The 18,422-nt window shown below is 42.4% G+C and overlaps 1 protein-coding gene across 1 annotated transcript in view; it reads left to right on the top strand.

Moving 5' to 3' along the window:
- The window catches only part of ABCB7 (ATP binding cassette subfamily B member 7), a 48,161-nt gene extending 31,056 nt beyond the window's left edge, over positions 1-17,105 (top strand). Inside the window, exons 10-16 of the mRNA XM_042478748.1 lie at positions 37-194; positions 672-835; positions 979-1,108; positions 2,691-2,862; positions 7,460-7,563; positions 9,267-9,374; positions 13,538-17,105. Of these exons, the coding sequence (XP_042334682.1) occupies positions 37-194; positions 672-835; positions 979-1,108; positions 2,691-2,862; positions 7,460-7,563; positions 9,267-9,374; positions 13,538-13,756 (1,055 nt within the window). The 3' untranslated portion in view covers positions 13,757-17,105. The remainder of the gene's footprint in view (positions 1-36; positions 195-671; positions 836-978; positions 1,109-2,690; positions 2,863-7,459; positions 7,564-9,266; positions 9,375-13,537) is intronic.
- Positions 17,106-18,422: the final 1,317 nt, after the last annotated feature.

Genomic DNA, 18,422 nt, shown 5'->3' with positions numbered 1-18,422 from the left:
GCATGTTCCAATTCTTCCCCTTTTTTATCCATTAAGGCAACCTAACGGTTGGCGACCTAGTGATGGTGAACGGACTGTTGTTCCAACTTTCTTTGCCCCTGAACTTCCTGGGAACTGTGTACAGGGAGACAAGACAAGCCCTCATCGACATGAACACCTTGTTCACGCTGCTTAGTGTAGATACAAAAATTAAAGTGAGTATTGGCCATTCAATGCTTTTCCTTTTTTTAAATGTGCCAAATGTGTTAGAATGAATGGGATCATCTTGTGATAATATTCTTGCTTCATATGATAACTAATCCCCCCCTGCAAAAATGGAAAGATGTATGTGGGTTTGTTCTGCCGTAAGAGTACAGAGTATGAAAGCTTAATTTAATCATCCATTTCTGAAAGAGCTTTTTTAATGTAAAAAAAGGCAGGGCGGTGTTTTTGTTCTTTGCACTTTGTGTATGCACAGTGCACTGAGGTCTTTTTTTTTTTTTTTTTTTTGGGGTCATTTTTAATTAATGATGCAGAATTTATTGTGCAGAACGCTGCCTCGGAGCCAGAACTGCGACCGCAGAAATTCTTAAGCTCCACCTCATTTTGGAAATCAGATCAGTGGTTTAGCTTGTTAAGCTTGTGCAATACCTTTCTGGGCAGTGTGTAAAGCAGCACTCTTCTTTTAATAGGATAAAGAGCTGGCTCCACCGCTGCAGATCACGCCACAGACTGCTACCATCGCCTTTGATAACGTGCATTTTGAATACCTTCAGGGGCAGAAAGTCCTCAGTGGCGTTTCTTTTGAAGTCCCCGCAGGAAGAAAAGTGGCCATTGTAGGAGGCAGTGGGTCAGGGTGGGTAAAAACGGAGGTGCAAAATTCTGCATCATTGATTGATTTCGTTTTCTTTAAAATGGCGATGATTCTATTTTCTTTTAATGCCAAGGAAGTCGTTCGGCTTCTGATTCTGTGTCCCTTTTCTTTCTTTCTTTCTTAAGGAAAAGCACAATAGTAAGATTATTGTTCCGCTTCTTTGAACCTCAGCAAGGGGAAATTTACGTCTCTGGCCAGAACATACAAAACATCAGTTTGGAAAGCCTCCGGAAGGCTTTAGGAGTTGTACCTCAGGTATGGTCCTTCCCCTGTTTTGCAAGACACAGTGTGCTGTAAGAGTCTGATGCAAGTGATGGTTGGAAAACTGGGGCCATGAAGGAATGGGATAAGGAGGAGTCGAAATGGGTTTGCTAGAGGACAAGAATGATCACTATTGATCACTTTTTGTTTTTAAAAAAGCCTTTTCCTGGACCTAAAATGACCCTAGAGCCTTAAAAATTGTGAAAATGTCCTTCAGATTCCCTAGAAAGCATGAGGGGGGGCATTTGGGGACTTTTAGGAGGGGCTGCAAACAAATCTCTCTGGGGAGGAGATTCCAAAGCAGAAATGCCATCACAGAAAAGACTCTGCTCAGAAAATAAGTAACCCACCGAAGGACTTCTGAGGGTAACATCAAACTGTGGGTGTGGGGGCACAAAGATCCTTTAGCAATTTATTCATGTACTCATTACTTAAATGTATATCCTACTTTTCCCCCCAAATAATGGTGTTGTAAGCAGCTAACAAACAGACAGGATAGCATGGGATATAAATCAGTTTTATAAAATGTAGAACAATCTATCAAACAGAACTAGGTGTTTTGTTTTTAAGAGAAACAGGCTAAAGGCAACCAAGGCAGCAACAAATAAAACAGTTGAGCTCAGCAGCTCAAACCCCTTACCTAAATGAAAAGGCCTTTCACCTGTAGATGAATTGCAGACCCTCTGTCATGTCTTTGCACCAATGAAATGCTGGTGGGAACTTGCTGTGAGCATATGTGCCAAGTGCAAGTGTTGTTTCTGGGTCCAGTTCAAAGAGTTGCTGTGTTAGACATACAAAGCTGGACCTGGTCTGGACCTGAAGTGTTCTAATGGACCACCATCTCGGACATTAGCTATCCCATTTGTAACGGTGATCACTGACAAAGGCCGTTTCCCAGGGTTTCTGAGATCAGGCAGCTGAGAGTTGGAACGGGGCCTTTTCAATAGCAGCACTCAGACTTGGTGGAATTTTCTTTGGCAAGATATTTGCTACCCCTTTGCTTCTTTATTGGCAAAGTTGCTTTGTGTTTTTATGTGACGTTTCTGCTTTTAGTTTGTGTTGCACATTATGTTTTTCTGACTTTCTATTTGAGGTGTTAATCTAATGACACGTCGTACATTTCTGTTTATTGTCTTGACTTTTTTGATTGTCATACAAAAATGGTCACACAAGTGCTGAGTTTCATAACATGACAGTCTAGTAGTATAAAAATGTGAATAAGGTTATCCCAGGTTTTCACTGTTGCATTTTAAGTTATGTAATCATTCTTATTTATACTAAAAATAACAGAAACCATCTCATTTTCCTCTATGCATGCGCGCGCGCGCGCACACACACACACACACACACACACTCTTCTGCTTGAATGGAGGAGAATTATTCTGGCAACATCCATAACATTCTCATTAAAATGTCCTCAAAACAGAGTTGCCTGAAGGGATCCAGTGGAAGATTCTACATAATTTGCTATGGACCTTTCATTTAGAAACATATACATACACACACATGGACCCTTCTAATTTGCCAGTCAGCATTTCACGTTTAAGCAGCATTATTCTGCTTGCATGTGTCCTAGGATCCCGTTCTCTTCCACAATACCATCTTCTATAACCTGTCGTATGGCAACATCAATGCCTCTGCTGAAGAAGTCTATGCGGTAGCAAAGCTGGCTGGCATCCATGATGCTATTCTGAGAATGCCCAATGGGTACGACACACAAGTGGGCGAGCGAGGTCTGAAGCTGTCAGGTAAGTTAATAAATGTGCAACTTGTCTCCATGCTCATGCTGTTTCTGTCTAGCCTCAGGCTTGGTGCACAGTCGATATCTCCTGCACCCTTCAGCTGCTGATAATCTGGGTTGCTAAGCAGAGCAAGGTAAATGCTAGTTTTAATATTAGATGGCCATTCAGTAGCCCTTGAGTTTCTGCTGCTGATCATCAAGAAGACCTTTAGGGGAACTGTTTTAATGGGAGCAGGGAGCTCTACTGTGTCTCTTTATCATTTCCCTCGCCAAAATGTTGTTGGGTGTGTGCCACAGCCCTCAACAAAAAATATTTGATCAGAATCGTTCAGTGACTCCTGTGTGGAGTGAAATGTTGTGCCTTGAAGCCATTTCTGACGTATGGCAACCCTAAGGGTTTTCTCAGCAAGATTTGTTCAGAGGGGGTTTGCCTTTGCCTTCCTCTGAGGCTGAGAGTGTGTTACTTGCCCAAAGTCACCTAGTGGGTTTTCATAGCTGAGTGGAGGTTCGAATCCTGGTCCCCAGAGTTGTAGTTTGAACGCTCAAACCACTATGCCACAATGACTCTTTATGGAATGAAATACCAACACATTATACAGGATTAGGCAAATACATTAAAAGTTTTTAATGATGCCTTTGGTATGAGTATAAATGGACAGCTATAAATGTGCAACGTGTTGGTAATAGACACGAGGATACATTACATTAGAAGGTGATGACCGAAATGAAATCTTTTTAAGGATGGGATGATGATGTGATCCTGGCAATGTCCTGCTTGGCTGAGCTTAAAATGTGAAGATCTAATAACGAAAAGAAACTTAAAGGAGACAGTGCTCTAAGTGAGATTAAGATCTATCAGAGAACACAACCTGATACATCTCTGTCTTGTAACTATCTAGCTTTTGACTTTCTTTGTGAACTTACTTGATATCAAACATTGAGGGTTTTGTATGAAGGAACTAAACATGATGATTTGACTCTCACAGAGGTCCTTCTGAGTCTTTTCCGAACTTGTAATTTCTGAAGTGAACCACCTATTAAATCGGTTTGATAACTGGCAATTTATTTTAATTAAATGCTGCATTGTTAATAATAGTGTTAACTAACTATAGGTAGCAAGTAGGTCACGATAATGGAAATAAAGAATATTTCATATACTACTAGGTACACTAACCACCATTGATGGGCGCAGGCCTGGAAATGCAAAGCACTATCATAATTAAAACCTTGCAGTTTGTAAACCTCCTTGGATCCCAATACTGGGGAAGTGGCAGGATATAAATGAATTAATAATAATAATAATAATAATTATTATTATTATTATTATTATTAAGTGTACTGTTTCAAACCTGGTTTTTCTATCCTTTTTGAATACTATGAAATTCTTTTAGAGACCACAGAACTAACAGTGGCTGTGATTAATCGTATTTTATGTGCTGGGTGTTAATTTTGCCCATGAATAATTTTGCAGGGTTGCAGTCTTGAGTCTTTGGAGGTGGAGCGTAGCATGCATTGTTTGCATGACTGTAGTGCTTTTGTTGTAGTCTGAGCCATAGAAGCAGCAATTATAAATACCCTGCTTTGCAAGACGGTTTGGGGAAGGGAACAATAAGAGGTTAACATCTTTCTAGCAAAAAAGCTTTCGAGAGTTCCTTCAGATATGACTGGGTTGCAACACAGAAAGCCCTGTTCTTTGAAAAGCCCTTCCTCGTATGCATCACTTTTGATCCCTCGTTTGAAGTGCCTTTATGAAGCCTGGTTACAAGGAAATCTAGTTATCATTAATCATTGTTAGTATGCATGTAAGCATGATGATTCTTCATGATTAAAGCAAACTGGAACATTGGAGACTGTGGAACTTGAGGCACATACCTGATAGGTTAGCTGTTTGGCCAAAGCGATGTGACACTGTCAAATATGACACTCATGTTCTAAGAAACTAGAGAGTTTTGCTGTGCACATGTATGCAACCAGATGTATGGTTGCTTTGGACACAGAGTTATGCATGGAAGGGAGCCTAAACACCCCAAAGGCACCAGATCCTGTCTGATCTTGGAAGCTAAGCAGGTGCAACCATGTTTAGCACTTGGATGGGAGACCAACAATGAAGACCAGGTGCTAGAGCCTCTCTTTCAGAGGAAGGAACTGGCAAAACTGCCTCTAAGGATTCTTTGCCAAAGAAAACCCTATGAAATTCATGGAATTGCCAGAAGTCAATGACTAGGAGAGACCATTAGATCGAGTCTGATCTTGGAAGCCAAGAAGGGTCATCCCTGGTTAGTCCTTGGATGGGAGACCACCAAGGAATCCCAGGGGCTGTAGGTGATATTTCAGAGGAAGGAACTGGCAAAACTACCTCTGAGGATTCCTTGCCCCAAAAAACCATATGGACTTCATGGGACTACCGTAAGTCAACAGACGACTTGAAGGCGCATGTGAAAGGGATCTAGGAGTCCAAGTAGACCACAAGTTGAACATGAGTGAGCAGTGTGATGCGGCAGCTAAAAAGGCCAATGCTATTTTAGGCTGCATCAATAGAAGTATAGTGTCTAGATCAAGAGAAGTAATAGTGCCACTGTATTCTGCTTTGGTCAGGCCCCACCTAGAATATTGTGTCCAGTTCTGGGCACCACAATTCAGAAAGGACATCGAGAAACTGGAGCGTGTCCAAAGGAGGGCGACAAAAATGGTGAAAGGTCTGGAAACCATGAAGCCCTATGAGGAACGACTTAGGGAGCTGGGGATGTTTAGCCTGGAGAAAAGAAGGTTAAGAGGTGATATGATCGCCCTGTTTAAATATTTGAAGGGATGTCATATTGAAGAGGGAGCAAGCTTGTTTTCTGCTGCTCCAGAGAACAGGACCCGGAACAATGGATGCAAGCTGCAGGAAAAGAGATTCCACCTGAACATTAGGAGGAACTTCCTGAGAGTAAGGGCTGTTCGACAGTGGAATGCACTCCTTCCTTGGAGGGTGATAGAGTCTCCTTCCTCGGAGGTCTTTAAACAGAGGCTGGATGGCCATCTGTCAGGGATGCTTTGATTTGGATTTCCTGCATGGCAGGGGGTTGGACTGGATGGCCCTAGTGGTCTCTTCCAACTCTATGATTCTATGATTCACACACTGCTTTGAATCCTGGGTTGGGAGACAAGTGGAACATAAATTAAAGAAATAAATGCCTGTTGGATTTAAGTCTGTGCCACACTTGAAACAGTCCTTGCGCATGAGTGCTCAAACAAGCCATAGCACGAACCAGTGTGCTGGTACCTTGCCTTGGCTGTGACAGGTTGCAGAGCAGCTTCTCATGTTTAATTTTGTTTCCCACTCATGCGTGTGATGTACTGGGACTTTGAAATGGGCACAGGAGGGCACCGAGAAAGGTCCATACATTTTGGGGTCACTGCATCCCTTTTTTTGCCAAATGCTGGCAGTGGCAAATGCAACACACTTCAGACTCGGCTGTTTATAGAGGGAGAGAGGAAGCAGAAATCACATCTTGGGTGAATAGTTCAATTTCTGTTTATTGCTCAGCTTCAGCGCAGCCACTTAAGGCTCAAAGTGAAATGAGATTATTATCCTCCTAAAGTGGTTTGCTAAAACAAGTCACTGTTAGTTAGGAGGGCACATCACCAAGAATATGAAGGTATTAAACAGAAGCCTTGTCATATCTGTGGAATGTGGCGCAGGAAGGCAGATGCATATATAACCATTAATTACTGGCGTTGCCTCCAAAATCAGAAATGGATTTTAAATTTCTTAAAACAAGCTTGCATGTCTGATAGCGATTGTTCTGTCTGAAGGGGCACAGAAGAGCTGGCCTACTGGAAACCTTAAAACAGTGGGGAGAAAAATGGTGCAGGGGTGCAGTGGGTCCCCAAATTCTCACAATGCTTTCGGATATAAATTGGAAAATGGGACATGTGGGGCAGAAGGTGCTTTTATGGACTTGGCATTCAGATTGGTCCAGCCATGCGCACAGCTCCTGTGTGACTTGCATGTGTTGGACATACTAAATGGGCTCAGCTGACCCTTGGGACACCTGGTAAAATATAGCCCGCATCCACACTGCAGAAATAATACAGTTTGACAACACTTTAGCTGCCATAGCTCCATGTTTTGGATTCTGGGATTGGTAGTTTTGTGAGACATTTAGCCTCCTCTGTTAAATTGCTCTGGCACCACAACAGACGACAATTCTTAGAAAGCCATAGCATGGAGCCATGGCAGTTAAAGTGATATCTGTCTGGATTGCTTCTGCAGTGCGGATGCAGCCATAGACTATAAAAGTAGCTCACCTGTGGAGTAAGGGTTGTGTATTTTTGTATATTTAGCATGGCTTCTGCTGTTCCATCAATGTGTCCAATATTTATTGTTCAATTACACTTAGGCTCCAGTCTTGTTCTGAGCAGTTCAGAGTCTGAGACAGAACTAGGAGAGTATCTTGATCCCAAACTCACTACATGGAGCAAAGATAATTTCATTTGCTGGGTGAAGAAAATGGCCATGTGTTGAGTGTAGCCACCTCCCTCTGCCCTAGCCTTGCTTTCAAAGTTGCATTCAGGGCAAAACCAACTAGACAGTGTTTGTTTTGTCTTTTGTTTTAAAGGAGGAGAAAAACAGAGGATCGCTATAGCCCGAGCCATCTTGAAGAATCCCTCCATTATCCTCTATGACGAAGCTACTTCATCTCTCGACTCAATTACCGAAGAGGTAAATGATACTACAGTGTACTGTTCTTGTTTGCTCTCCAAACAGTCCTACCTCCCTGCTTTGCCAGATTCCCCAAGGAATCAAATCTGGGAATCTGGTGAGAGGCCTGGCCTTTCTAGAGCTGGATGCAGAAATAACAGAGCATTAATCGGAGCGTGTTTTGTCACAGTGTCCCATATCATCTAGAGCTGCTGGAAGTGTCTAGTAATTTCCTCACTGTGAGAAAGGAGACCTTCATTTCAAAAGGAAGCAGTCAGTCGCAGCTTAACATTCATATAAATGTTATCTTGTAAATTAGTTTTGCATAACTGTGAGCTGCTGAACCTTTTTGCTCCTTGTGGGCTGTCTTTACTGTGATGTGAATCTGGTGTGCATTGCCCTCTGGCCTGGTGTCAGTTTAAATACACAGGTAGGGCTATAAATTATCTGGATGTTTTGACACAGATGTCATGGCATTACCATAGCAACCACATCAAGCTTCATAGTAGTTAATACTGAAATCTCAGCGCCAACAATAACTTCCTAAATCAATTCCCTTGTCTGTTGCAAAAGAGTCTCTTCACATGTGTTGGGTTTTTTGGCGGACCTGTTAACCTCCACAATGAGATTGAGGTGCATGGTCTCATCCCGAAAGTTAGAGATGCTCCCATTGAGAAAAACTTCCTGGATTCTACTGACTAATGGCAATATGAATTTCTTGCAGACATTCTTTTATTCCTTGCCTTTCATTTTGCTGTATTTATTGCAAGATTGTCAGATGAAACTGAATGTTGACACAACACAGCTGCACTTTAAAAGCAGTTAGTTAAAAATAATAATAACATCGTTCCCTCAAAGTGCACCAAGCAATCCAAAGGGTGGATTGCATTTAAGGGAAAGCAAAGGTACTTAACTACAGTTTTAAGGGGATAGTATTTCTAGAGGAAGCAAAAGACAAGACAAACCGCTGTCCGCACATCCATTTATCCCCCATTTAGAAGCAGGATTTTGGAAACCTAGAAAAGCACTCTTGCTGAGCATTCCCTTTCAAGGTTCACCTTATGACCCACTATTATTATTATTATTATTATTATTATTATTATTATTATTAACCTTTATTTATGAAGCGCTGTAAATTTACACAGCGCTGTACATGCAATCCTTTTAGTTAGATGGTTCCCTGCCCTCAGGCTTACAATCTAAAAGGACATGACACAGAAGGAGAAGGGGGTGGTGACGGGAAAGGGTAAGAGGTCCAGCAGTTCCTCTCAACCTCCAAGGCCTGGACCAAGGCAGATGGACTGAAGGGAGGGCTTGGCTTCAAAATGGAAGGTTAATCATTATCCAGGGGAAATACATACTCACAAGTAGGATAATACATATACAGAACATAGCAATACAGGAAATGGATCGATAAACAGCCAACAACAGAACATCAGATAGTAAGCGACAATTATGCGATGCCTGGGAAGGCTTCTCTGAATAGGATGGTTTTCAACTCCGTTTTGAAGCTGGTTAAACCTTGGAGGTTCTTATACCATTCTTATATGTGAACAGCACCCAAATTCTTGCACTTTCTTAACTCTCTGACTTTGGAACTGCTAATCATCTTATTAACAAGTGATGGAATTATTTTTCTTGAGGATTATATTTCTTGAGGAAGCTTTCCCACTTCCCAGGAAGTCATAAAATGGTCTCTCTGACACATACCTTTAATCTTACAGAACATCTTGAATGCCATGAAAGACATGGTGCAGAATAGAACGTCCATCTTCATTGCACACAGATTGTCGACGGTGGTTGATGCAGATGAAATCATTGTCCTGGACCAGGTGAGAGCCTGTTTGCTGGTGGGAAGAACAGTTGTACTTTTAAGGCACACCTCCAATACCAGCATCTGGTATTGTGTGTGTTTGTTCATATGTATATGTTTAGTGTGCATGGCGGGAGGGAGAGACCCAACCCTATATATTGGCTGTTTTATGTCGATTATCATTAATTAATTTCCATGGGTGGCTTACTAATTGGAACAAGGGGGTCACTGTTGTGATAATTTCTCCAAAATGTCTTCCACACTTCATTTATTGTTTGTTCATTCAGTGCATATATGAATCTCCGCTCTGCCTAATGGGTACAGTTCAAACTCTTCCAGTTTCAAACGGGGTTATCTGATATTATCTGGATGAAGCAAACTCAAATCATTTTATTTGTCTTTTGTGCCAGCCTGAGAGTGAATGAAGGGGTGTGCGTGAAAGAGTGGCACGGTCGGTTGTTTCTTCAGCAGTGGGGATGCCGGGAAACCTTCTTTAAAAAACCCGAGCCACAACTGCAGTTCTTTCTCACATTGATGTGTCCCTTCTTTGGATCCTGGCTGTAATAGCAAAGTGCTTTTCCCCAGCTGTGTGCAGGGACCCCACATGGTTGCTTGAAAGCTTCCCTCAGTGGGAAGATTCATAATGACAGACCGCCTTCTTTTTCACACAGCTTGCCCACCACCATCAATCTTCTCCAGGGCTTGTTGGGTGTAAAGCTGCCACGTTTTCCCACTGGCTCTTCTCATACCCCTCCTAGCCTGCCACGTGGAAATGGAGCAAGAAAAGCTTTTCCCCATCATTTCATCTCTTTTCAGGGAAGAATTTTCCATACCAGCTCTCCCTTCATCTTGCTTTTGAGGGCTCTAAGCATAAGCGGGGGGGGCCTTTTCACAATACATAGTTATAGTACTTTGATTTTACTTTAACTGCCATGGCAACATCCTGTGATTTGTAGTTTGGTGACACCCCAGAACTCTCAGGCTGAGAATTCTTTCCCTAAAGTAGGATGTTGCCATGTTAAAGTGGCATCATGACACTATGCTGCTACATGGAGCACATCTAAATTGATAAGAGAATTGGTTTTGTTGTGATGGAAATAATTGAGACGGAATAAAATACAGAGGCAGGAATGAAAAAAACCAAACTGACTTCCTTTGTGGTTGTTTCCTGCTGAGTCTGAAACGGGAAGCCTGAAAGTGTGTTTGCCGATGAACGAACCTTCTTCAGGCCCATGGTCTCTGATAACTATTCTTCAGGCCATCTTTGTTGTGGGTTTCCCCCACCCCATCCCCATTTCTTTTCCATGAAGCAAATGTAACACTGCAAGGTATTGGCATAGATGCATTGCACTAAATGATAATTACTGGATTTTTTTTTAAAAAAGGCCCTATTAAAGGGGCTCATTAGTGGTAATGGAACAGCTGGGATTCCTCAGTCCAAGAAGTGCCTTGCTTCTGCGAGCCTTTGCTCAGTGGAGACCATGCAGAGATGGTGGCTTGATGCATGTCTGGCTGCGGACAAGCTCATAAAATGCCCCTGACTTCTGCTCCATGGAACATTAGCAGCTTTGCCCTTATTGCTTGCAAAGGGCTATAGACCAGACAGTCAAATAAAGAAGGAACAAGAGAGAGAAGAAAAGGAAGAGGAAGAAGAAAGCAGGATTGTGGGCAGGAGGAGAGAACAGGCGTTGGGGTGTCATAGAGCCAGTTTCCTGAACATTTGGAATGAATGTGGTATATCTCAAAACATTTGAGTAAAGGCCTCATCTGTGAAAGAATTGGGCACTAATCTTAGCACAGGTTTTGTGATTGAAGGGGAAGCTTTATCGTTCCCCTGGAATTGCTAGAAAGCTATCGCATTCCGTCTGTTTCAGACAGTTCTTTCCCTTTTTTAGAAAACAGTTGAATTGTAAATTAGAGTGACCTGTTCTGGGCTTGGTTTATTTTATTTTTTTAAAAATTGAAAGCAGGAGAAAAATGCATATGATGTGACTAAGAGCCCTGTTGATTTACTCAGCAGTGTTAATCCAACAGATGTAAGGCTGCAAGCTTCAATTATACATCATTTTAAATCAGAAGTGTGCTTCTCATGTCACTGTAACCTCCGCGAGTTGGAACAGCAAAAGATAACAGACCTTTAATTCAAATAATACACAACTGTATCTGAAAGCACTTGAAGCACTTTTTGGCAATGCAAACCTCCTACTTTGAATTGGTCGCTTGCTGGCCATCTATGAAATATTCATTATACCTATATACCTCCAGCATACTCACCCACTGCTTTAGGCCAGAGTTTTAGAGCCACTTTCTTAGTCAACATTGTTTTCAGTTTTGCTGTTCCAGGGACCTGTCAGAATCGTTTGCCTAAGCAAACAGACCAGATTGTCTTCGTTTCATTGGCTTGGCTTCTCCAATAAAACTAACCTTATTAATGGCTGGAATACTTCTGGGTGTCTCTAATCCTTCTGCATATATAATCTGATCAAATTCTGTGTGTGCACATGCTTGTATTTGCTCCTACTTTTTAACCAAGAGGAGAAAATTCGACACAACTCCCTTCCATCTGAGGAAAACCCAGATAGCACATTTTAACTTGTTCAGCCTGTAACACTTGAGTAATTCAAAGTCTGGCTATGATGAAGGAACAACCTAGAGGTCAGAAATGTAGGAGACTGGTGTATACCAGAACCTCTTCTTCTGGGCATTTGCACTGTAGAAGAAATGCGGTTTGACACCACATTATCTGCCGTGGCTCCAACCAACAAAATCCTTGGATTTGTAGTTTTGTGAGGCACCAGTACTTTTTGGCAGAGAATGCTAAAGACTTTGTAAGACTATGAATCCTAGGGGACTATAAGATGGAGCTGTGTCACTTAAAGCAGTGTCAAACTACATTATTTCGACAGTGTGGATGCACCCAGTTTGATGTGGGGGGCCGACATAGGTTGACCTTCACCTTAGTGTGCCAGAGACCATATTTGATCTCCATTGCCTACAGCTCTTTCTTTCTTTCCTGGAAACTTGCTGTGGACCAGTAGCCAGTGGCTCAAGGGGTCAACAGATGACCCCTTTCAGTAGCACTCTCCTACACCAAGTCCAGAAGATTTATCATCTAGCTTAGATTTACCCACTTTGCTTAGACAAGACATTGTACACTTGGGGTCCTCCGCATGGGGTTACTGTTGTTTTAATTCATTTGCCATTACTTTGTGGGAATGTAGTGTTCAGCCTCCAGAGAAGCTTGGTTTTCTTGGGAGGAATCCTAAGGTGGCAAGAGACATTCCTGGCACTTCTGTCTGGGAAGTGGCGGCGTGAATTATCCAAAGCCAGTGGTGAAACCAGTGACATTTCCATTGGCCAAGGGGTACAGGTTGAGTGCCCTGACCCTTCCTGGCGGCAAGCCGAAAGGGAATACATTATTCAAAACGAGGGAACTTCAGGAATAAATGTGTGCATTTGCATAATTTATGCAGGCTGTAGAAATCAGCTTGATGCAGGATTTGGGTGGCACGGATGCTGCCTTTTACTTCATTCCTATTTTTCCCCCCTGTTCTTATTTAATTTCCAGGGTATATATGGCCCTGTCTTTATTTAAATCGTTTTTACGTTGCCTAGAAAGTACACTGAGATTTAGCTACAGGGGGATAAAACAAGAGCGTTGCTCCCCTCTAAATAAGAGTTCTCTCTCTTGCAATTAAATTTTCTTTCAGCCCAAATTTCTAGTGTCGCCGAGAGTGAGACGTTGAAAACCATTCCCACGTATAATTTTTCTATCTGCTGTATTGACATTCCCTTTGCAGACTTGGCTTGCCGCCTTCCTTTTCATTTTAAATATTCACCTGTGGTTTTAGTTATTTGCAATGCTAGAAATTTGGGGGGCAGGATTCCTATTAGGGAGGGTCAGTGCCTTGGTTTTGCTCCCTGAATGTACACATGTTCAAACATACACACTTGCACGTGTGTATTGAAGCCCTCCAACTGACTACCTGTTGTCGCTTTCATCACGCAAGGCTGCATTTAGTTTGCTCTTCCTCCCTCTTGGCGCTGTGCGCCTTCCCCTATTAAAGAGAAGGCTGGCTGAATGCATTCCATGTTTCCTCTCCAGGGTCGGCGGGTCGGATGCCTCCGTGCTCCAGAGGGCTGGTACCGTTTGATCATTGACTTCATGTTTTTTTAAAACAGGGTAAAGTTGCCGAGCGTGGCAGGCATTTAGATCTCCTCACCAGTCCCAGCAGCCTCTACTACGAAATGTGGCACACGCAGAGCAGCCGAATGCTGAACAGAAACCCCGAGGAGCGGTGGGAGGAGAGAAGCAGCCACATGTCCAAGGAGGAGGATAGGAAGAAGCTGCAAGAAGAAATCATCAACAGCGTGAAGGGCTGCGGCAACTGTTCCTGCTGAGATGGGAGCATGTTCCCTTCCTCCAAAGCAGCTCAACGCCAGCACAAGACGTTTGCGCTGTGAAGACGTTTCCTGCATCCTACAGAATAAACAATCCAGTCATTTTTAAAAAGCCTCTTTGGACGGCTTCTTCTCCGTGGAACGTAATTTCTTGAACCAAAGGATTCTGCATTCGTCTCTCAGCCCCTCAACTGAGATTGGTGGGAACAGTTGAAACTATCTCAGAATAATCCAATTCACAAATGTTTTTGTTGATAATCCAAGACCAGGTGTACACTTTTTCCTCCCAGAAATGGTTTATAACATGGCATAGATATCCCTGCTGTTTGGTGAGAATTTAGATCTCAGCTACACTATCCTCTTGGGTTAAAAAATGTTTTTAATACATCGATTTTAACAAGAGCCAGTTAATTAAAGTGTGTATGCGTGTGCACATGTGTGTGTGTGTACTAATGGGGAAAATGACACAATTGCCTTTCATAAAGAACTGTGGGGTTTGATAGAATTTATATCCTTTTATAAAGAAGACTGGACAGCCAGCTCACAGCAAATACATTTCTGCTTTGTCCCTCGACACAGTTCCTCATTTTGCCCCTGAAAGGAATTCATTTTGTGAGAACTCAAATGTAAAAATGATGAGAAGTGTACATATGATAAACTTCCCAAGGCAAAATAATAAAGATTGGCCTGCTATTCATAGAAATAGGCAAAGAAATGGCTCTGTTAAATTCTAATGAACATTCAGTATCAAATTCTAAGAGTTGCTGCCCAAGCAATAATTCAGGTTTCTGTAGCCAGGTGCAGACTGTCTTCAAACAGTCAAGCAAATTTGGGAATACCCATCCATTGGACTCCGATTCTGTTGATAAGAACTGATGAAGAAAAGGTTATTTGTTGGAAAAAATGATAATGTTGGTGCATTGATTAAAAATTACTGTTCAACAGACATAACAGTTCAAGGGTGACTATCCTCCCAGTTATGTGTGAAAGCCTTGCTCAAAGCGGGGACAGTTCCACATTACTTTTAATGGAGGACCTACCTTCTCCTGTTCTCTAACTGGATGCATCACCTTCAAATGGAGAATAGCAGAAGCTACCAGAAAGAAAACTCTCTCTCTCTCCTTTCTGACATGAGCAGCTGATGAAGTTTTCTGTCGCTGCTTCCTCTGTTCCCGTCGTGTGGAGTCACGGTGGGAGTCTGAGAGGAAGGGGGGAACATCACATCAGTTTATGCTCCTACGTGTTGAAAAATGGTGTACATATCTTGTATTTCTGCTTCTGTTTTCTCTCTCTCTCATGCTTTGACGGTGGGAAAGCACAAGCCTCACATGTTCGGCTCTTGTAATGGAGACCTATGCCGTTCTTGAGAAATAACCTTTCTTGTACACATTTGGATGTAAAGATTGTTTTTCTCATCCATTACACTGAGGTGTGCCACTCTAACCGCACTGGAAAATGAATGAGGAAGTCCACACGGCACGCGCATGGGACGTTGCATATACGCTGGGTTCATTATGCTCAGCATCCCTGACTACTAGCAGTTTATTTCAAGGAAACTGAATCCTTATCAATTCTATCTATAGTGTTTGGACTCGTAAAAGCAACCCCCACCCCCCAAAAAACACCACCACCCACAATTTTTTAACTTGATTTAAGGCACTATGGAAGCAAAGTAATTTCAGAGTTATTTTCCAGAAGATGAGAGTTGGAATGCAGAAGTCTGGGTTTTTACTTCTGTTTTATAAGTAATAAAGAAGATTACCTTTTGTCTTGCCGGCTAGATTGGCTTTTCCAAGCCATAAGGATAGGTTGGCCCCTGGCACCCATGACCCCCAGCTAGCAATGGGGATGATGGGAATTGGAGCCCAACACACTTAAAGGAACTTGCTTTGATGGGCTGGGTGCTTGTCTTGACTTTTTGTGGGATCAGATTGGCAGCTCTGTCCAAGAGATGGTTCAGTGTGGAGTGAAATGGTTTCCAATTATGATCTGTTCTCTCTCCGCCGTTTCACATACGCTGATCATCCTATTTATTTCAAACATACTTAACTCTTCTCCTTGAAGAAACGGATGGATAGCTGCAGGGGAAGAAGAACCATCCTTTTTGTAGCTGGGCACATTCTGTATCTTTTGGACATTAAACACTAGATGGAAAGCTAGGCGCCAGTTCTGAACCCCCATCCTTATTCTGAAAAGCCATATTTCTTAATGTCTTCCGTGTTTTGGCTCAGGCGAGACAAAAGGAGGAAAAGGAGAGTAAGAGTCCTTGTCCCTTGCAGGATTTATTAATGTACACTAAATCATTTTGAAATCTGTAAAGTTTATTTTCACAAACAATTAAAAAACAAGGAGGAAGTTGACAAATGCATGATGGACTTTGAACTAAGCTCACTGGGTTTTATTTAAACCGTGATGCCCACACTTTGGTCCTCTAGATGTTTTGGACTTCAGCTCCCAGAATTCCTAGCAATTGGCCAAGCTGTCTGGGGCTTCTGGGAGTTGAAGTCCAAAACACTGGGAAGACCACAATTTAGGAACCACTGATCTAGAGGAACCTTGGTTTTGCCTTTTGTGAACAACAGCCTCATAAGGCCATTGAATATTGGAGGGTTTTTAGGCTCTTATGCCAGTCACATTTTTGTGAAATACAGCAAATCTGCTTAAAAGTGCTATAGCTATAAACTACTATCCCTTAACTGTTTTAAGTATCTTTCCATGGTCCTTGAGTTGGGGACGGATCGGAGATAGAATTGGGATGATGATAGTTGGCATCTCAGGGTTATTGGGTTCCCATGTTCAGATCAATGCAGGGCTCCCCAGTTCACTGGTTACCTTTTGCTAGCAAATGTACAAAGGATCTCCAATACGAAGAAATATGTGAGCAGTTCCTCTCTGTGTGTTTTTGTAGAAGAGAATGGCTCATTGCTTTAAAAACTGCTCACTTCTTCTAACATCTTGGTTGTCGGATGCCAAAATGAATTGGCTCACGGTTTCTCCTTAAACACAGAACTTGACGTAATACCAAGAAACCGGCGTCTTGGCTGTCGGCGTGATTTCATACTTCTCCGTGGATTCTATTGGGTTCATTTCCCAACTTTGACAGTTAATTGTATCATTTAAAAAAGGAAAAAACTCTTAGAAATTCAGGTTTTAACTAGTGGACAGGCCTTTATTTCAGTCTTGTGACTTGTAAAGTACATATAACTAACGTCCAAAAGACAAAGCAAAACCTCATAATAACCTTATTGTATATGAAATGTCTGTCGTGACGCCTTCTTCTCACAACTTGTGCCCAATGTGTGTAGATAATTGTTACTGGAATAAATGATTTCTTTCTTTCTGAACAGAACTAGCTGTCCTGTTGCAGTGACTCTTTGCAGAAGGAAAACCAGTATTTTCTTTTTCCCGGCGCTCTTTGCGCAGAAGGTCTGATAGTTTTAATAGCGTGTGTCGTCTGCTCAGGGAGATTGATCCTTGGACTGAAAGTCACTGTTTGTGGAGGGTTGAGTAATGCCAGGGAAAGGAGACTAAATGGTGGTATTTTGAGTTCTAACGGCACCCTAGATATAAGACAAGACCCCCATCCTGTGCTCTGTGTCACTTTGTACATAGCATATAGTGTCATGTCATTCAAATAGTAAAAGTTGCTGCAGTGGAATATGTTCAACCGCTATATTGATTTATCCGACATGACACCTTTTAATCTAATGCAAGTCACAGTTGGCATTTGGTCTGTCTCTGCGTTGGAAGATATTGCATAAGAGAGGATGGGCAGCTGTGCTGGAGGTTCTTGCAAACAAGTCTGTTTCTGGCAAAAATAACTCCATAAATTGCAACCGCAAGTCTCTTCTGGTTGCATTTTCCCTGTTCATTGGGGGAAAGGGTTTGAGCAAGCCACTGCTCTCAGAGGAGTTTCTAAGGAAGGATTGCTATTACATTCTGGGAATCGTTTGTTGTGGCCCCAAAGCTGTCTGGAAGAGAAGGTGAAACTGATGCAGAAGAAGCCAGTGGAGCTTGGGAAGCTTGCAACATGGATCTGGTGCATCCACTGCCTTCGTCATCAGGCAAAGGGTTTTAAAAAGGGATAGAGGAGAATTTTTAACCTCTTTGCCCGGTGAAGAAGGCAGTGGATGGACATGGTCCATGCTGCAAGCTTTCCAAGCTCCACTGGCTTCTTCATCAGGCAAAGGTCTTGAAAATGAGGGGGGGGGGGGAACAGTGTTAGTCATAGTCCTGCATTTGGTCCAGATGTTGTGGTGGTTGTCCTCAGTTTAGAAGTTATGGAAGGGTATTGGTTCAGGTGGGCCCCTCCTATATCTGGCCCTGGGGATACTGGGAGATTGAGTCCAGGGAATTTTACATTCTGTTGGCAAGACAATCTGAAGATGGCGAGGAGCCAGTCTTCTTCTTCTAGCTGTTTTGAGTACTGTACTGTATAGAGTTCAGCACTTTGGATAGTTCCTTACTAAGTAGATCCACTGCCACTTGAGCTACAAAGCTGGCAAGGAGCAAACTTCATGGACTCCTGCTTCTCAAGTCATGTTTGAGATATAGACTAATTAAGCCCTGGCTAAAAAGGGGGAGTAGTAACTCTAGCTGCTTGTAACTTTTGCTTGCAACAACTGCAACTGTAATTGTCTTGTTACTTGTAACTGGCATTTATTTG

The sequence above is a fragment of the Sceloporus undulatus genome, chromosome 7, assembly GCF_019175285.1.
Source record: "Sceloporus undulatus isolate JIND9_A2432 ecotype Alabama chromosome 7, SceUnd_v1.1, whole genome shotgun sequence".
In the NCBI taxonomy this organism is placed as follows: Eukaryota; Metazoa; Chordata; class Lepidosauria; order Squamata; family Phrynosomatidae; genus Sceloporus; species Sceloporus undulatus.
Note: the sequence above shows the minus strand (reverse complement) of the source record. Positions and strands in the feature narration are given on the sequence as shown.